This window comes from Phallusia mammillata, chromosome 7, assembly GCF_965637545.1.
Source record: "Phallusia mammillata chromosome 7, kaPhaMamm4.hap1.1, whole genome shotgun sequence".
Classification (NCBI taxonomy): Eukaryota; Metazoa; Chordata; class Ascidiacea; order Phlebobranchia; family Ascidiidae; genus Phallusia; species Phallusia mammillata.
The window spans coordinates 21,654,821-21,675,758 of record NC_137258.1 but is presented as its reverse complement, the minus strand read 5'-3'; the positions used below and the strand labels follow the sequence as shown (position 1 = coordinate 21,675,758).

At 34.0% G+C, this 20,938-nt stretch overlaps 2 protein-coding genes across 7 annotated transcripts in view; both read left to right on the top strand.

Annotated features, from left to right (window-relative positions):
* LOC145238034 (dachshund homolog 1-like) overlaps positions 1-1,451 on the top strand; it is a 44,585-nt gene extending 43,134 nt beyond the window's left edge. For all 6 annotated transcript variants that reach the window (XM_080101069.1, XM_080101066.1, XM_080101065.1 and 3 more), the window contains exon 18: positions 44-1,451. In XM_080101069.1, coding sequence (XP_079957195.1) covers positions 44-99 — 56 coding nt within the window. In that variant the 3' untranslated portion in view covers positions 100-1,451. The remainder of the gene's footprint in view (positions 1-43) is intronic.
* A 2,156-nt stretch (positions 1,452-3,607) lies between these two features.
* LOC145237857 (transmembrane protein 131-like) overlaps positions 3,608-20,938 on the top strand; it is a 33,290-nt gene continuing 15,959 nt past the window's right edge. The window contains exons 1-18 of the mRNA XM_080100848.1: positions 3,608-3,868; positions 5,499-5,542; positions 6,134-6,168; positions 6,244-6,306; positions 6,675-6,798; positions 7,075-7,188; positions 7,589-7,711; positions 8,021-8,101; positions 9,196-9,346; positions 9,932-9,988; positions 11,415-11,585; positions 14,740-14,848; positions 15,280-15,436; positions 16,008-16,193; positions 16,728-16,832; positions 18,310-18,420; positions 19,132-19,236; positions 20,153-20,239. Of these exons, the coding sequence (XP_079956974.1) occupies positions 3,739-3,868; positions 5,499-5,542; positions 6,134-6,168; positions 6,244-6,306; positions 6,675-6,798; positions 7,075-7,188; positions 7,589-7,711; positions 8,021-8,101; positions 9,196-9,346; positions 9,932-9,988; positions 11,415-11,585; positions 14,740-14,848; positions 15,280-15,436; positions 16,008-16,193; positions 16,728-16,832; positions 18,310-18,420; positions 19,132-19,236; positions 20,153-20,239 (1,953 nt within the window). The 5' untranslated portion in view covers positions 3,608-3,738. The remainder of the gene's footprint in view (positions 3,869-5,498; positions 5,543-6,133; positions 6,169-6,243; positions 6,307-6,674; positions 6,799-7,074; positions 7,189-7,588; positions 7,712-8,020; positions 8,102-9,195; positions 9,347-9,931; positions 9,989-11,414; positions 11,586-14,739; positions 14,849-15,279; positions 15,437-16,007; positions 16,194-16,727; positions 16,833-18,309; positions 18,421-19,131; positions 19,237-20,152; positions 20,240-20,938) is intronic.

The following is a 20,938-nucleotide window of genomic DNA, read 5'->3' as shown; positions in this document are numbered from 1 at the left end:
TTTCACCCTACTTCATATCAAAATTTTTTTTTGGCTGTTATAGATGCAAGACACTACTTCAAGAACTCTCTTCTCTACCAGCCTTCAGCATCTCAATAAATCTATCTGTAAACACGACCAATAGGGACATTTGTTTTGCCAGCCAGCACCACCAGTGACCGTATTGTGTGTGTTATTATTTATTGTCATCTCTTTCGCGTTTTTGATTTTCAATGGCTGCTTCTATTTGCCACAAAAGTTAGGGACTTTAGGCATCATAAGACAACTAGAAAAACAAGAACTTACTCATTCGCCATTTTGTATTTTGTTTGTCTAAAAGTTGCAACGTGTCGCGCGACACAAAAGTTCGCCGCCAAGCGACACGCGACACGACATTTTTGTATTTTTATTTTGTGTGAAATATACTTGGACAAAAAGTAAGATTTGAAACCCTAACATTTGCACTACATAATTGCTGCTAACATTTAATAAAAAGCTTACGAATTATACGAATTTTATTCCTTCGTTCAACTCAAATTAATTTGCTCAAAATAAGCGTTTGAAATCTTAGCTTTTTCTTGGTATGTATTTTTTTGTTTCCTCACTTGTACTACGTCGTTGCATATTTTTGCGCATGCGCAGAAGACCTTAATTTCGCGATGGCGTTTTTCTATATTAACCTTGCCGAATACCCGCTTGCCAATGTGATGTAATTCTTCTAAAATCGCAGTTAAAAATGCCGGTTGTGTTTGAGTGTGAACTTGTGTTTTTTCCTATTATTTGCTATTCGCTGTACGCAGTAACCTTACTATGCTAGTTTTCATGCCAACAGCGCGTTTAGCCTATTTCTTTGGAGTGGCCCCAAGCAACGAAGTAACCATACCTCACTACAACTTTGACACTCGGCTAACTTTAAGGGCTTTTATCCATGTATTTTAGCATTAAAATCGCGCTTTTAGTAGCAGAGACTGGAACCACTAAGAATAAAACAGTTTGCACCACTACAGATGTAACACCATAATATTACAACATACCCTCCGTCCTAATAAGAATTAGCCTAAACTTGAGTCAAATAAGCCATAAGTTTTAGTGCAATGTAAACTTTTGGCGTCGCACATAATGTTTCAGTAAGGCACACACAAAATGAACTCCATAATACCAAAAGCTCTGAACACTGCCAAATCGTTGAACGCTACCCAAGTTTTGTATGCCTGAATTCGTCAATGACATCGTTATGTGCTGCTGTCTTTCAACGTTTTTTTGTATTTTTATCGTTTTCTCAATGCTTGAAAGACCATAAATCACCAGCTCTGTATATAGTAGTAACTCTTGCTGACAGCTTACTGATTTTGTACATATTTTGGTCTGCCCACTTAATTTCTTGCTGTACATCTGTCCCTACTGTTGTGCGTCCCGTGACCGAATGCGTTGTTTGAGTTTACGAATAAAGCGGAGAAGCTTTTGCATTCCAACCTCTTGTCTGATTTGATTACTGGTGTTGCCAGGGTGGCGGTTTTCCCGCCTAATTGGGCTGGTTTGTGACTTCAAGTTGCGGGTAGCGTTTTTGAGCGGATTGTCAAAAAGATCATTTTTCAGGCCTTCGTAGTTGTGGTTTTTAGGCCCATATTGTTTAGCCTGGTCCGAGAATTGAAATGACTTCACCAGTCTTGACGTCATTTACAAAAATACTGTCTACAAGCAGTTTACAAAAAGCAACAACACTTTTGACATTAAATTACATAAGCTGACTCAAAGCAAAGTCAGGAACGCTTTCTGACAAACAGATTAATTGCTGTTTGCTGCAGGCAGAGACGCCAAGAGAGGAATTTACGGAATTGCAAAATAACACTGACTACTATCCAAATAGTAGCCCCTGGAAAAGACTGATTGCAGTTAATTCCAGAAGTTTCGCCACAACAAGTTTTCTTCTCTTATTTGTATGTTCTAGCACAACTTTTGTATGTTCTAGCACAACTTATACACGTAATTAGGCTAGATATAGAGTCATTGAAAAGCTGCAGTAGAGAGTTAAGTTAGCCTACTAGTTGATTTGATTAGACTAAAGGCTGTTTTATAACTGTATATTTCATTGGTTACAAACAGTCAGAATAATTGGACAATTCAGTGCATTACAAATCCCAGTTAAAGATCTAGCCTATTGCCAGATTAAAATATGTGTCAACATTTATTTATTTTTTTCGCGGGGTTCGAACCCAGGACTCTTCCGGGGACAAATCCCGGTCAAGGTTTTTTTATGTCTGTATATGGGTCAGGCGCGCCAGGCCATTCAACATTTATTGATTTTTGTCGACTCGCGGTGGACGGTGCATGATTAAGTATTTTACCTCAAGAGAGCGCAAGAGAGGTTTTGTCGCTGTTTAACGTCAAATCCAGTTTGTGTGGTTAGTACGGGTCAATTTAAACACAAGATACCGCAAGAGAGCTAGCCTTAATGTTCAATGTCAACTTCACGTTAAATTCGGCGTTTTTTAGTTCTTAGCTCGTATTAAGAACGGCGACGTTTTGTTAAAATGGCCAAACTTGACCTAATTTGGTTTGTTATATTTACCTTTATTCTACTTTATTAATAATTGAACCGACAGTAAAACAGTGGCCAACGGTCGTTTGTAGAAATCCATTGTCCATCGGTCACTATGTAAACAATTCGCGTATTTGTGTAAATATAGAACGGCAACATTTACACCATCTGTCTTACACACGAACAAGTCGGAATAGCGGCGTCCACAAGTTGCACCATCAAATAGATTAGGCGAATGATTTCACCACCGGGACGAAATATGATAACCAACATGGCCTCATTTACAACTGTTCGTTTGTGACGTGTTTAAAACGACGTCATGTGTGTATGTCATAAGTTGAAACTGGTAGCTTAAATGCAAGGTAAAGCTCTTAAGCTCTTTCTGATTCAACTTTTGTTTATTGGGAATTTAAAATACAAGCTAAAAATGCCGGTTGTTAGAGCTTGATATTTTCAACCAAGTCATTAGTACAACGGCAGATAGAGAAACAAAAATTGTATAGATGCGTTGCTATTTTAGGAAATGTAACTAACCCTTATTGCATTCAATTTCCGTTTAGACAAAAGCTGTCATTGTCAATACTGTTTTAAATGTGTTGAAACAATACGTATTACAAAAATGATTTATTCTAGTTGTCGTTGGCTTTATAGTTTCGTTTTAATGTTAGTAATACAAACAACTAGGTGTGTGGGATTAAGGTTCATTGGCAAAACATTAACATGACGACGAAAAACGGACCAACTGAATCCGCCAGGTGCATTGTTTTGCACCGGTAGTCCAGGAAGCTATTGTTATTCTTCCTTTAAACCGGTATTACTCACTAAAATATCACAATACAAGCGTCGTTTGAGTTCATAAGTGTAGCTAAAAAAGGGGGGTTGTTGTTTTTAGTGCGCATGCCCCAGCCTAAGCGCCCCAAAACCAAGACAAAGCGAAACTTTTATGGTCGATACTGAGTCGATCGGTTGGTGGGCGTCGTCCCCACGTGTGTACGCAAGGTAGTGGAATCGCGTTCGGCAACGCGCGTCGTTCTACTCATAGCCCGTGTGTGTTCGCGAACGCGTGCATGACGATCGGCACGCGTTTCCCTGTGTACATTTTTCTGCCTTCGATTCGACAGAGGAGTAGAAGGCAATAGCGCTGCTAGCTAATAGTGTTTGGCCGCACCGTACCAATTAGCGGCCTACGAAAGCGATTTGTTTTTGTACCAGCAAGCAGCATGGCGATGGCAAGGTCAAAGAAACAGCAAGCAAAATACGAAAGCAAAGCAAGATATTGCCGCTGTGTGGTTACTGTACTTCAGTTCGTCGCATTTTGTCAGAATGTATCCAACATAGCAGCACAGCAAGGTAATTAAGCCATTTTCGGTTTTGTTTACATAAACTATGTTGCTTATAGCAGTGTTGTTTACACATGCATTTCCTGGTTATTGCCTGCAAGCTGTTACATGCCAATAACTCAATTCTGTTCTATAACTAGACACATAATCCTTTATATATTGGTTGTGTTGCCAATGAACCAAAACAGCTTTAAATCCTATTGACAAGTCTCCATGCAATGCAGGATTTATGCTTGCAGCTATAATTTGTTTACATTGTTCCACTATATTCAAAAACCTAAAATCTGTGTATCCACTTGAAGAATGTGTGAGAATTTCGCTGTAAATGATACATTAAGTTTTGTTTTAAAGTTTTTTGACCTACAGTACAGTAAAAAAAATTACAATTTTAAGTGAAATCCACTCTTTAAAATTAAATTTTAAGCTGTAAATAAGACCTTTATGTTGTTTGAAATGGGCACAATAGGTCTTTGTTTTTAATTTGAAACATTCAAATTACAAGGTCAAGTGAATATCATTAAATACAAGCAGCAAATGATGATATTAAATAGTGTCATTTGTTTTTCTGTGACCATCAAAACACCATGGCCAATGAACAACAATGTTCAATCGAAATACATTGTTGTAAAACTATTCTACCTTCAGATTAAACTCTTAATTTTTTGTAGTTGAACTTTGTTTCCTTGAAGGTGTGTATACTTTTTGTTTTTTAAGTCCATTCATGTAATTCGACATATTTTGTTTATTAGTTTTCCATTTTCATACACTAACTGCTATGGTGTTCAATACATCTTTACAAACAGGTTTTTGGTGGTTATTGTAGTGAAACAATTTTCCGAAATGTCCAAGAAGTAGTACTACCTTATTTGTACAGTAAAGAATGATTTTGTATTGGTTCCAATGCAGCTTAGGTATTTATCCATGACGTTGTGTAGTGATGTGGTTGTGTGGTTTTTAATGACCTATCTAACCCTTTTGGTTCCCTTGACTCTTCAGCTGTCTGCTTGGTTGTCTGATAAAGCCTGACGCCTGTTATGTCAGCTCACAAGGCTTACAAGCAGTCATAACTTTTTGTTGTCACATCATAACACTTAACTACTAGTGACGGATCATGCCATTGTTTTGTTTTCTTCACGCCAAATCTATTACATGTCACTTAATAAAGGAAATTTAATGCTATAGAACACTGCTTGAGATGTCATTTTCTATGTTCAATTACTTCAACAATGACTAAATTTAAGACAAAATTAATGCACATCTATTTTTTTCATGTACAATACTTAATATGGATTATGAAATTAGTCCTATGTTTTGAATGCATAGAAATGTGCTATGACATGTTTTCGTCACTTTTTTACTGATATTTTTGTTGTCGGCTGAGTTCGTATGGTGGTTTTGGCTTAAATTGATAAAAAAACTTATGACCATTGTTAATTTGCAGACTTTTTTCTATATTTAAGGGTAATTTAAGTGGTTCAATTTAGAATGCATTGCTGCACAACAAAAAATTCAAAACTTCCACAGTGTGTTTGTATAAATTGGTTACCATGAATTTCCACATAAAGAACTGCTATGTATTTATTAACCTGTACAAAATTCTGTGCTAAAAATTCCAACTTAGCATTTTGTTTCATTTTTAGGATATTTACAAAGCCATGAAGATTCAGCATTATTTGCACGACAGGTAAAAATTAGTAAGAAATACCTAAAAATATCTTCAAACCTAGTATATATGTAAATTTTTGTTTGCGCACTTGCAAGTTTTAAATTGTCATTTTCGGTCTGAATTGACTATTGGAAAAAAATCTCAAAATCCCCAAGACAATAGCTATTTTTAAGATTATGATTTCTATTAATATGTGTGTCCAATTCTATATACTGTATATTGATCTATTTTAGTGCCATATGGGTCAAGATAAAGAGGTGTACGTTACTGTGTCATATGTTTGCCCTTAGCCTGTTTGGATACATGGGCGGATTACAAACGTTTTCCGTCTTCAAATATTTGCTTTCGTTTATAGGCGTTGTTCCGTTGTGAAAATTTATTCGATACTGAGTTTAAGATGTTCTAAAAGCTACAAAATGCACAAGGCCTAATCTTTAAAGCAGATAGTATCTGTGTTGTTCATTAAAATTGTTTTTAAATTTTCATGTTCTACAATGTTGTTTCATGTGATGTGATTATGAGACAACTGATCCTTTTTGACATAAAAAAAACTTGTAAAATTTAAATTCTGTCAATCATCACATTAAAACTTCTTTCTTTCTTTTTTAGTCACAGAATCTTGACACAGAAAATTTGCGCGACCTGTAAGTTTACCAATAAATTTGCGATATAATGCTTTAAAGTTTAAACAAACAAAATGTGTTTTACTTTTTATGCAGACCTTTTTTATCAGCACAAAATCGAATACAATTCGATCCTCCATATCTTGACTTTGGATCGCAGTAAGTCAATGGATTTTTGTGGCATATGTGTAATGCAACATATTGTGAACCAATCCAGATTGTGAAACATTTTCCTCAAGCCAATTTCACTCTTAAAAACTTTCTATCTCAAACTTTAATGAAAAACAATGCCTTTTTTGCCCTGTTTTCAACAAATTGTTGCTTTAAATTGTGTGTTATTGTGAGTAGCTTTGGTGACTTTAATAAGAATATCAGATTTTTTAAGTTTTTTGTTTCTGTTGCAAAAGAAGTACCAAATTTTTGGGTATAAATGTAAGATTGTTTCCCAAATATTAGACTATCTGGTTGGTGTTTATCAATTATTGATTGTCGTGACAATCTGTGTATTAACTCACTTTCACTTACAGACCAGTTGGTATACCAGTGACGAGACTGGTATATATCTTCAACCCAAGCGAAACAAAACCTTTGCAGTTAATATCAATATCTGCGAGAACATCACATTTTCATTCTTCGTTTTTTGATGAAAAAGTAAGCCCAAAAATTTATTTTCTGTAAATCTTAAAAATTGTCACATCCAAAACCCTACTGCCAATGTGCATTAAATTACACTTTTAGTTTTAGTTTTTTTTTTGATGATAAATTAGCTGCTGACAGTGGACACTGTTTTGACATATAATGTCTCATCGGTGTAGCTGGTCACATAGACTTTGTGATTTTCTTGTGTAAAAATTTGAAAAAAGTTAATTTGCCAATGTGTCCTTTTTACTCAAAATGCCCAATACTTCATTACAATCTTTTTCCCAGGTTGTTCTATCAAAATGCAACACTTCATTTGAAGTGGTATTCCTCGCGCGCGTAATCGGTAACGTTGAGAACACGTTATTCATCAACACTGCAATCGGCACATTTTCATATCAAGTAAGTCCAACTCTTGTCGACCACGTTAAGAACACAAAGAAACCTGTGACACAGTTTCAACGCTCTTCAGACGATCGTTAAGTATTTGATGTAACTCGACCATATGGATCTTATTGCGGGCCCCAGCACAATCAACCGAATAATGGCATCACTTAATTTGCTGGACCAGTCGTTTTGTTGTAAATAGTTGATGCGTGTTGAAGCAAGAATTGTGACATTGTCATTGTAGTAAATTGGTTAAGAAGCTTTTACTGACATAAAAAAACTCTTGCTGGTCTATTACTGACTTTTTGGGTCCTTATTTTTGCTTATTTCCAATTACCATTTTGAGTAGCATAATGAAGAAGTGTCCAATGCATCTAATTTTTAACGTTTTCTCACTTATTTAATTATTTGACAGGTTTTTGGGGTCGGTAACCCAAACCCATATCGGTTGCGGCCTTACTTGGGGGCAAAAGTATCATTAAACAGCACATTTTCACCCCTAATAAGCATGCACAACCCAACTGGGACCCCACTGCAGGTAAGGACCCATGATTTTTTCTTTAATTAACATTTTTAATATATATTGTGGTGGTTGAACATACTGATAGTACTATGTTTTAGCTATTTCGTTGAAAGGTAATGTTTATTTTGTTGTTACAAGATTCTTTGAATTTTGTTGTTTAAACCCAGTTAATTATTAGCAAAAATCCCAACATGTATTTAATTGGGGTATTTGCAAACCAAACACCAAGTTATAATTTCTAAAGAGGTATTGCCAAAATTTTTTTCTGGCTTGTTGCACAGATGTCACCTACATGTAAAGAACTTATGTGTTTATTTATGTCAGGTGACAGAAATTTACACGTCGAGCGGTTATCTACACCTACAGTTGCCCACAGGTCACCACGAAACAACTAAAAAAGCTTGGGTAAGCGATTTCTACATTTAACAAGTGTTTACATTAAAGTCATGCAAGTACAGTCTGTTGCAGCGGGTGAAATAGGTCTAAAACTTCATCATGAATGATTATATAATGCAGATAAGTCCTCTGGGAATGAATAATTTCATTAGGCCCAGAGAGGCATTTAGTTATAGACAGGTGTACATTATAGTTGCAAAGCAATTTCCTAAATCAATATATTTAAAGTCTATGTAATTATGTAAAGTTAGTAAGGTAAATTTTAATGATTGCTGGTTATTTATTAAATAACAAAGGGCAAAAAAAGCCAAAAATAGACACATAACATTTTCTTCTGATATGCCATAACCCGCACTAAACATTTTTATGAGTAATTACAAAACTTCCTAATGCAGAGAGTTTGATCCATGTTAGTTTAAACACAAAAATATCCTAGTTAGTGAACGCTGACTATACGAAAAATGATTTTGCAAGCAATTTTGAGAAAAAGCTTTAAATCACACTCACAGCCGCATTGTCTGGCTTATCGTCCTTACTCAATGTCAAACTTTAGCTTGTGGAAATTTGACACCACTGTTGTGCAAAAAATTTACTACAGCAAAGAAAACAATGGTTGTCATTTGTGTGATTAATTCCGGATCTGAAATCATGGGATTTATGTATTTGCGACAATACTGCAGGTAGCAGACCCCTAAAAAATTGTAAAATCCAAAAAACACACCAAAAAACTTGCAACTTATACACAAAGGATTAGACTGTTTTTGGTCGCTAAGAGGGTTAAAAATGAGGTTCTGTATATAGGCTATTGCTGCCATGCATAATATCAAGTTTATAGAGCTCTTCTGGCGATTGTATCTTGAAACATATATATGTATATATGTAATTTACAAATATACAAATAAAATACAAAAAATACAATTGCCAGAAGAGCTCTATAAACGTGATGAGGTTCTAGAGCTGTCATGAATGCCAGAATTTGTCATTAAACTGTACTAAAGTGCTACATTTTGAGCTAAGCTGCTTTAGTCTAACAACAACAACAACAGTATTTACTTGTTACTGGTTGTAGCTGCTACCTATTGTCATGTTATTGTGATTGACAGGAAATTCCGCCGTATGAAACCAAGCTATTAATGAGGGCAAGTTTTCTTGGCCAGGTTGCAGACAACCACACAGCGTACATACGTATCAAAACTAACAATTCTGACACAGCGCAGTATTTAATATTGCCGGTAGAAGTCGAAGTATCATCAGGTAAGACAACAAATTAGTTGGCTTTACTTTTCACTTGACCTAAAAGTTCTTCAAAAAAAGTTACACAACACAGTACATGGCACATAACTGTTGGATAAAACACGATAAGGGTGTGCAATAAACAAGAAAACAATGCAAAAGACTTAAAGTGGTTATAAAATGCGTAGACACCAGTGAAACAAAGTTGGTTAAAGGTGAAAAACAGCATTAGTTTGCATATGTGTTTTGACCATAGAAAAATTCCTGTTTTTTAGAAAAAGATTTTAAGTTGACAACAAACAGATGTGGCCTTTATATCAGTAATGATGGCATTTGCCGAAACGTTTAAAAAAAGCATGTCGTTTTTTATGTATATTTGGGCCGTTATTTTTCATAATTAAACTTATGAACAGATCCGTATATCGTGTTCCACACAAGAAACTGTTTTAGTAACCTTTCTGATATCATATCATTAATACTTTGCTATGATATTTGACAAATTTATTCATTTCAATAGCTTAAATAAATTACAGCAACATTGAGTGCATATGCTAATCCTATTCAAATTTGCTATTAATAAATCAAATATGGTTCGTTTTTATTCAGCTCCTGGGATTTATTCTTCACTCGATCTCTTAGACTTTGGTACTCTCAGGACAAAAGGTAGATATGAATGCTACTAATGAATAAAGTGTCTTAAAATACCTTGAAATAGGTCATACCCTTAAAAAAAACTCTTTGCAGACTTTTGTACTTATATTTAAGACCATGACAACATTATGTATTTCGTTTTTTAAAGATTTTAAAATTTATGTATTTCAGTTTATCAGCATCATAAAATAGAATTAAATTGAAGTTTGATTTTGTCACCTATCTTGAATTCCAATTTTGAAACAATTTTTACATGTCAGACATTTTTATGCATTTCTAATATCCTGTTAAGGTTTCGATACCACTATAGGTTTAAAAATCAAACTTTTTAGTGTATATGTCCACCCTAAATCAAAAAACAATATTGTAGCCACATGTACAAGAAAACTGAGCTATCTTATATGTGTGGCTACAATATTGGTGTAATGGACGTACCCAAACCCTTCCTTGTTAACTTCTAAATAATGTATGCCATTAACTGTGCTGTGTCAAATCCGTTGCGCATATGACATATCTTTATGAGCTGTTGCAGTGTAGGACTATTATGTCATTTTGTGTGTCACCGTACACGCGATGTGCAGTGGCACAAACATTTGTGTGTATTAATTCATCCAATTTGTATGTTAATCGACAGTCTATTCATACACACAAGCAGTTCTTGTTTTATTTTATTTTGGTGCACCAAATTATTGTACAAAATAATCCGAACTATTTGTTCCAAATATGGGTGGACAATTACTCAAAGAAAAATAATAAGTAATTTTTAAGTGCAATATGTATGCACAGTTAAGAATAAAATTGCTAATAAATTTGCATAAACTGTATTCAACAGCACTTTTGTTCTTGGTTTATCTACTATTAAAGTCTTTGCTTAAATATGTATGTATTTTGGTTAAATATATACCAATGCTTTAACTGTTAACTGCAAAAGTCTTTAATGATCATTGATATTTTTAATTATTATAAACACTTGCCTCACAATTTTTTAAACCTTGATTTAGTTGTATTTTAAAACTAATTACAAACTCATTTGACATTTAGACGCTTCTTGTTGTGAATGTAGTTTAAAAGCACTTAATCTTTTTTTAATCAGGCCATTTTCTTATAATTGCCACTTACCATCTCATTAGACCACTTAAAAAGTTGGTGGTTAATTTTTTTACCATTAATTTTTAAAAGATTGGTAAAAATGCTGGCAAGACACAAAGGTCAAGTCAAGTTTTTTTTTACATATCATCACATTGTCATCACTTAACAGTTACACAAAACAGCAAGCAAAGCTAAGACAACATGGGTTATTTGCTCAAATGTCCTATTATTTGAATCATGATTGAGTTTTGTCTATTTAACAAATTTGTCGTTCAACTGGTGTAATGCTAAACAAAATACTAGTTGTTCTTTATTTGATTTTTTGAGATTTTTTTTCATTTTGTCACAGATGAACCAAAAACTCTCAATCTATTTTTACTAAACTCGGGCAAAAGAGAGGTCCAAATTTCTTCAATTCAAACGCAACCCGAAAACACGGCTGTTCAAATCGACTTTAAACCAGTGAAGTTAAAACCTTCCGAGGCTGTCTACACGAGGGTTGCCAATGTTTCGTTCCACGGTAAGTTTCAGTTGTATTTTCTGAAATCCATAAGAAATGTTCAGTGTGTTAAATGCTGAACTAAGTCAAAAACATAGCATGTGAGCAATTAAATATTTGTTAAATATGTTTTTTATCTAACTAATTGGGCCAACCTATAGTACTATAATCACAGTGGGTCAATCATTTGTGTTTTTTGAGTTAAAGTTTTAATTTTTGGATTATCAAGCCATGGTCATTTTTTTGTCTTTTCCCAAAGCATTAAAACCATGCCATTAAAAAATTGCCTTTGCTTACGTTAGTTAAAAGAGGTGTTTATTATTAAAAAGTAATGCAATCAATGCACCAGTAAATGTTCGGCTTAAAATAAATGTACACTATTGTCTAGGGTAGTAAAGAATTGTTGTATAAGAACAAGAAATCTGTAATTTTTTAAAAGTAAAATATAAAAAGTGTAATTTATTTTATTCAAATTTGGTTAAAATTTTTTATCAATGTGTATAAGTATGATTTATAACAGTTAATGTTTAAACAAATATGAATAAGTATGATTTATAACAGTTAATGTTTAAACAAATATGAATGTTAAAATTTAACAGACATATGCCTATTATCATTACTTCTTAAAATATTGTACATCATTTTTGTTTGCTGATAAATTATAAATCTTTTGAAACTAAGCTTAAATGATTAAAAAAGGTGTTTGTCATTACTGGTTAAAAATGGGCCTTTACTGCACTTTATAGCACCAAGTATTCAGGCCTTAATCAAGCCTTATATAAAAGCCTAATCAAAACACAGCAATTTTCTACTATGTAAGGAACATCAGTTTTAAGGCATTACGCTACACTAGGTAGGTTCGTGCTAACACCAGTAGCGCTTCCGGATGTGCGTATTGTTTTTTGTGTAATTTCCTTTTGTAATTTAATGCACTCCTACATATCTGCCTGTAGTGTTATGACTTTTAACAACCAACATGGCCCTGATTTATATTTCTCACTCATTTAAAGTCATTAATTATGGGTCCCCTTCCCTGAAGGGGACACATATTGTTTTTGTCCGTATTTTTTTTTTCTTTTTTTTTTTTTACTTTTTTCTTTTTTCTGTCTAACGCTGGCTTGTGAGACCCGTTTGGTCAAGAAAAAGTGCTTTAAATTTATTGAAATTTGGACATATGTTAGATATTAATCCAAACTTGGTCCACCTGAAGTTTGACCCCAAATTACCCAGTGGTTCACCCACAGGCCCCCGAAACGTAAAATTTTTAACGCTCGTTTGTAACGCTCGTTTGGTCAAGAAAAAGTGCTTTAAATTTATTGAAATTTGGACACATGTTTGATATTAATCCAAACTTGGTCCACCTGAAGTTTGACCCCGATTGACCCAGCGGTTCACCCACAGGCCCCCGAAATGTACATTTTTTAACGCTGGTTTGGTAAAGAAAAAGTACTTCAAATTTATTGAAATTTGGTCATATCTTAGTTATCGATCTGAACTTGATTCTCTAGAAGTTTGACCCCGAATGACCCAGCGGTTCACCCACAGGCCCCCGAAACGTAAATGTGTCTAACGCTCGTTTGGTCAAGAAAGACACTGTAGGCAGAAGTACCAAGAGAGTAACTCACTGGTTTACGATAGCGGGAGGGCTCAGCTTGACGTCGGACAGACGTTTTACGAGACGTCGTTTCAGTGATTAGAAATCAGCTGTTGTGCACAGCAATGCTATGTCATTTTATTAAGTTATCACTCACGTTTTTAGTTTTGGCGAAGGTTTTACACCTATGACGTGATTTAAACCTAATAACCGTGCTTCAGTTTTGTATATGTCAAGCAAAACTTTGTTAATCGAAATAAAGATGAAAAGGTTAACTTGACTTTTTTGCCAAATAAATGTTTTTTTAAATGCTCGTTGTCAGGTTGGCCGCCGCATGATCACGGGTTACTTAAGGTCAACTAGTAGGTATTACAAACACAGTTCAGACCTTTCTTTCGTCATAACGTAGCGTTTTTTGACAATCAATTTAGGAGTCAATACTCATGTATAAATTAGGCTTAACAGTATTGTTGAACACCAAGGACGGCGTGCTATTGAAAACGGTGTCAAAAGTCAAACAGTCGTTTGGCGTGTGCACACTGAGAGGTTACTACAGGTCAATGGTACTCGTTTTGCGAAACAAAGTTAAATGAAAAACAATTTGTTATGTATACACTTGTAGCAAATTGCTTTTTAATTTAAAGTGTCTGTAACACAACTGTTACAGCTTTCGAAAAAAAAATGTGTTCAAAATCCGACCTTGGACGACAATATCTGGGTCAAAGCAAGAGATTAGATTAAAGTATTTGTTACGTTTTTTAATGTTTTTGTAATTACATGACAATAAGAGTGCAAAAAGAATACGAACAATTTTTTTTGTTGGGTTAATGCTTTCTAAAAATTTGTCCTTAAGAATCTTTGTTTACTGTAAATCTGCACAAACGCGCGTGTGGGGACCCATTTGTTTTTGTTTACAAAAACAATCATATGTGTAGATCAAATGATGTGTATAGTAAATTGGTAAATATCGTATAGAATATATATATATAATGGAAGTATATCAGAAAGCCACTCTTCTAGTTGTACACAGGGTTTTTTTAAGGTTTGGTTTGGGTGACCGCTAAGTAGTTTTAAGAGACCGCAAGTGTTTCATTTAAATACCAAAAAATAGCCATATTTGCTTAAACGAATTATTTATTAGGCTACTGGCAAATTTTGGGAAACCGCTGGAGAAATTTGAAAAAAAACACTGATTGTACACAACCTTCGACATATCAATTACAATAGCTTTTTATCAAAAGTGAAAAAAATTTTTTTTGGCAGTTTTAATTAGAATGTAAAAAATACATGTCTACATGCAGTAAAGCAAACCTCTGTTAATCTTGACCCGTTTGGACCAAAATTTGTCCAGATTGGGTGAAAATCAAGATTAACTGAAGTCAATTAGTTTTTACAAATCATTTGTACCTAAAGTTTTGTCCAAATTAGGTGAAGACCCAGATTAACACGGGGTTTACTGTGTATGTTTTGATGTTGTTGCATATTTGCTCAATTTGAGAAAATCAAAGTTAGCTTTGCTTGACTTACAAATGTGTAAAACGATTTTTTATTTTTTAAAATGTAGCTTTTCTTTTGTTTCAGTTCAACGAGTAAAAGATGAGGCACAGTGGAATGGAAAAATCGTCATCAGGGCAAAAGAAAAGGGCTATGCAAAAATTTCAATTCCTTACAGCGCTGATGTATTAAATGGGTAAGTCAAAAAAAAAACTAAAATAATTTTTCCTTTATGTTTAACAGCAGGAAGGCCTTTGACTTTCATATGTAGTTTTTGTTTTCTTAACAGATAAAAGTTTTATCAGAAAAATATACCAATTTTTTTTTCTTTTGTGGTCATATCAATAATAAAAGCAAAATAGTATTTAAATACCTTACCAAACTTTTATCCAGCTATGTAAACAATTATGCAAAAATAAAAGTAGTTTGGAAAAATTCACACTCAAATATTGTTTTAATAAAGCATACATATACACAAAGATTAAACTTTAAAATTTATGTTTTTGTTAATGTATGTGTGCTAAACATGTAGCGTTCTCCTTCTCTAGATTTTTTAAATTTTTTGAAGGTTGTGCCTTTGTTTTTGCTAAATTTACTAAGATAACAATTTAGGTGTTTTGTTCACAGGACGTTAGGTTACAACGAGACGGATACCTTCTTTCACATTCCTTCATCCGGAGTGCAAGGTCCCATCCGAAGGGCGGTGTCCCTAACAAACACTTTTTCATTTCCCATTATTTTGCATAAATTGGAGTTGCCCGACGAGGCCACAAAATTTTATCAGGTCGTCAGCAGTTTTTCGGTGTTTTTATTTGCTTAAGTCTGTCAATAATTAACTTGACTTAAAAGAAAGAAATTTAGCACTAGCCCAAAGCACATATTGTTTCATGTCGTACAATACTATAATTGAAAGTCGTCATAGCAAATGATTAAAATAGGGTTCTAATTTGAAAAAAAGTTTTTATCTTAATTAGTTACATTTGAAAAACTGGCAAATGTAGACACACATTAAAATTATGTTTATCTTTTTGAAATAGACTTTAACAAATTATGTTATAATTGGCCTGAACTATATTTTTTACCCAATATTTTACAAAGTATGTACAGTAAATATCCGTTAAAACGGATTCGTTTAAGTCAGATCTTTGCCAATTTCGGACGATCTTTTTAGGGTCCAACAGGTCTGGAATAACCAAGGCTTGCTGTATTTAATTTTATGCAAAAATCGCAAAGCTGTTGTGTCTCTGTAATCTAAATATGAGTATATTTTAAATTTATTTGTCAAAAATGTTGCTGCTTTGAATTGAAATCTTGTGTAATCTCTTACAAAAATTATAAAGGTGTATTGCACACAGATTGCGAACTTTTCAAGTCCCGTCCTCATCGCAACGCAAGCCACAGTTGCATGTTTCATCCTCGAATGCAATCCTACAGCGATCCAATCACTAGGGCAGCAGATAACCATGATCCACCAACTCATTCTTCACACAAACGTCTCCACATTTTCACTTCCGTTACAAGCGTTCACTGGCTTTCTAAAGGTAAAAATTTTTTTTGCTTGGTAGTTTTAATGTGTAAAAGTTTTGGATTTGTTTGGTGAGGAAAATACTGACCCAAATAGACTTAAAAAGTGACATGCTTTATTATTCAAGCGTTTCGACAAATTCTAATGCCATCATCAGCGATATGATTTTCTAATTGTGATTTGTGGGTCCACCGAGTACTTCATACAAAATATTCAAAAATTGCAAAATTTTTGTGTTTTTAATGATCATTTTTTTTAAATAACGTTTTGTTGAAGTAATTTTTGTGGCGATAAAAAAGGCCATAAATATGCAAAACAACGTAGATTCAACAAAATTGTAATACCATAGAATTGCAATAAAACACTACAAACAATGCATTCTATGTAACAAGAATCTGGTAATTACACATGAGAAAAAAAAAACATTCCAAAATGTGTGTTTAGTTTTGAGTAACATCTGGACATCAGAAACATTTTTTTACACAGTTGCATTGTTTACCACATTTTATCACTTTTTAGGAGAAAAAAACTATTTTTTGTAACCTTTCAGTTTAAAGTGGAGCAAGACAACATACAAGAACTTAACTTTGGGATTATGGGGACTTCAGATCGAAGACAAATGCTTCTGGAAGTTTACAACCACAATCCATTGTCGGTAGGATAAATTACTTTTTATAGGGTTTACTAATTATACACACAATTGCACATGAAAATCAATACCTTTCCTATTATAAAGTCTGATTAAACATTTTTTTGTGATATAGCAAACTGTCACAAACCTGAATGTATTTTAGAAGTCTTAGAAGTTAAATTATATAAGTTTCTTTGTATATACAGTATTAAGTGATACACCTCATTAATTAAATGCAAAATCCTGAAAAGGTTACTTATACTGTAGACATAAAAGTGAAATGTCTAAAATTTTAGTGTTTAGACAAATGCTCATGACATTATCCTTTACATAATGCACATAGGTCAGTAACACCTAACTTTAAACGCAATATAGTCAAAAACACCTAAATTGCTCTTAATTAAACATAAAAAAAAAAAACAGTCAAAAGTCCCATTACTCATTTTAAATAATGTCTTATTCTGCATTTCTAAAATGTAGATTTTGGTCATTGTTTTGGTCATGGCATAAGCTTTGTCCCTGATTCCAATTAAATTGTGACGGTTGACTCCTGGATGGCCTCTTTGGTACTTTGTTTACTTCAACCGTTTAGCACAGTCACGAAAAGGTAGGTGGGATTCACTTGGCCTGTGACATCACCTATGGCAAAGCCTTTGTTTTCCTTATTCAATATCCAACATACACTGCCTTCAAGGAAGTAGCGTAAAAGCCTACCCGAAACTGACCAAACCGAGTTTTGCCTGCAGTATGGTTGAATACGCGAAACTAGCGTGTAGAGTCACGTTTAAGCTGTTAAAATTTTACATTTATAATATATATATGTTTCTGGGTTACATACACGACATGGTTGACTGCACGAAGCTAGCTTGTGACGTCGTTTGGGTTGATTAGGGTCGTTGATTTGAATACAATGTGCCTGTTAAGATAAACAACTATTCATAACTGGGATCAGCCCTTAAGCGTTCATGCAGACCAGCGATCACGACACAATGTGTCTGTATACACACCACTTCAATACGTATTACGGTCGACTGCACGCAGTTAGTTTGTATGACCACATTTAGTTGATAATTGTCGTTGGATAAAATACAATGCGTATCTTTTAACACCACTAAATACATGATATGGTTGACTGCACGAAGCTAGCCTGTAAAACCACATTTAGATAATTTTGGTGGAAAATGCAATGGGTCGGTTTCATACCACTTAAATACATAAATACAGTGAAGTCGCTAGCTCGTCAACCAGCATTCAGCCATAATAGACGTTTCTTTTAATGTATACGTTTGTATACTACCTAAGGAAGTAAAAATACATAATAATATTGGCTGCGTAAATATATCTACATTAAACATCCACAATAAACAAAACTCCAAACATAACTTTCAGCAAAAAAGTAACTGAAACCTTCTCTGAATATCATTAAGCCTTTTCTAACTGGCTAGAAATTTACTATTCGCAGTTATAATGTAATAATGTTATGCGATGCCCGTCTTCGCAGATATCATTGTTGGATTGTAACAGCACGATCGAAGGGTTGACGGTTCGACTCCTGTCGCTGACTCGCAACGGAGCGGACGTCGAACCTTCCGTAAACTCGCCGTTTCAAAATGTGAGTCGGTTTTTGGTGAACTTTTTCCTGTACGATTCAATTTCTAATGCTGTTATTTTGATACACTAGCAATGGCTTTTTTGGGTATATAGTGTTTTGTTGTGCATTACAACGTAGTAACCATTGTGTTTGACAAAGATTTATACATTGCACCATGTTTACAAAATTTTGATCACTGGTCTTCATATCTACAACTATACCATTTCGTTTTAAGGCGCTATTGTTATCTTGATGATGAAAAAATAATAATAAAAACGGATCAAAACGTGAACAATGTGTATTTTTTTACCATATTGTATCGCTTCACACATAACAGTTAACCTCGGTTAATCCGGACCCGTTTGGACCAAAAAAAAAATTGCCCGGATTAGGCGAAGTTCCCGATTAACCGATGTCGATTAGTTAAAGCCTTACCACATTACAAATTATTCGTACCTCAAGTTTTGTCCCAATTAGGCAAAGATCCGGTTAACCGAATCCGGTTTAACCAAGGTTTACCGTTTATTTTGTTTTGAATACAAATATATTACAAAACTTTATTAAACGCTTTAAAACACAATTTTACAATCCCCTGCATATTCATAAACCCAATGTAACGCTTGTTATTAAATCGTAAACAACAACATACATTTGCATTGTTGATGTAACCGCACATGCCAATAAGCAGTTGTTATTTCCTGCTATAGCATCAACATGTTGATATTTTCCTAGATCGTCTTGCCTCCGAATTCGTGCGTCACTTTTCAAGTTGAGATTCTTGCGCCACAAAATGAAGCCACCCTTAACGGCACACTCCATATCTTCACACAGTTTGAGGTAGGACCGCTGTGTTTGACCCATTTTCACCTTCAAACTTTAAACTTGTATAACTGTCACTTTTTTGCGCTTAGTTGGTGTAAATGTTTTAGTTGTCAGAGAGAATGTATTTTGAGCAAGTTATTTCGACGTTCAAGTGGTTATAAACCGATGTAGCTGATGTTGCCCTCCTATCGCTTATGATGACATGAGCATTTGCCGAAACGTTTGAACAACAAAGCATGTCGCTTTTTACATCGTTTTGGGCCATTATTTTCCTCATTTACCTTATGAACAGATCTGTGTATAGTGTTGTTTAATATCGCTCTAAAATTAAGCAGTTTTAATGAACAAAAAGATACTTGCGAAAATCATCATTTTTCGACATATGAAACTGCTGACATTTCAAGCTATATTTGGTTAGGTTTGTAATTATAAAGCAATATTATAATGTATTAGAAATCCAACTTCCTTATGGGGCTTCATAGTTTGGCATGCGTTGTGCTTAGAAACACTCGTTGCTTGATTTACGCTTTAGAGTGACAACACTGTGTCATCAACACGTTTTTTGTTTTGTTTGCTATTTTTGATAAATGTAGGGTTTATATGCAAGACGATGTTATATTTTAATTACAATTTTAACAAGATTAATGAAATGTCGGTCACGAAAATCTCAGATGTGTTATGATTTGTTGTTAGTCGAAATTCGTGTTTCGAATATTACTGTTGATGGCAAATATGCTGGTTTCAAAACAATACATTTTTTTTAATTTTTGGTAATATTATTTTTTTTACGAAATTTTCTAAATTGCTCAATATTTCAACAAATACACTTTCCACACTAGTTTAGTTCTGGGTAAAAATAATAGGTTTTAAATGTTTGTCAATTTTGTACTTTGAAGAGCCGAATATATTATCTGTATTTTTTGATTGACAGGTTTTAAAGATCGCAGTTAAAGCAAAGGTCGCCATCGGAACTCTGACCTTTAAACCCAAGAAAATCAAGTTTAACCCAACATTTCCTGTAAGTAAATTCAAATTTTCTTACGGACAAATGTAAGGTAGTCATAGGTTAAGATATGCAAGACACAAAAAACAACTCCAAAATTTCTCTATTTTGTGGAAACATTAAACCTCGGTTAATCCGGACCCGTTTGGACAAAAAAATCTGGATTTGGTGCAGATCCGAATTAACCGATGTCGATTAGTTAAAGTCTTCCACATTACAAATCATTTGTACTTCGAGTTTTTGTACGAATTAGGCCAAGATCCAGATTAACCGAGGTTTATACTGTATACACAAAATAGAGAAATTTTAAAGAATTCGCTTTTTGTGTCTTGAATACCATAACCTATGTCAGAGGTGGCCAAACTGCGGCTCTTTGACCCTTTGATTGCGGCTCTTTCATGTTGGACATATATTCCCCATATTGCCCAGTTGTTTAACCTGATTATAAAACAATGCATTCTATCACGTATTAACAATAAACTGACTGTTTATTAACCAAGGATAAGTTCCGAAAAACGAAAAAATATTATTGTACAAAAGCGTGTTGGCATTGTAGTCAAAATATTTAGACTCACAGTATCACCACCCAATTATAATCATTATTTTATAGAGAGTACACTTCATTGTGAGTAAATAAATTCGTTTTTTATTTTTTGTGCTGGGACTCTTTTAAAACTAGGTTTTGTGATATGCGGCACGAGCGTGAAGCAGGTC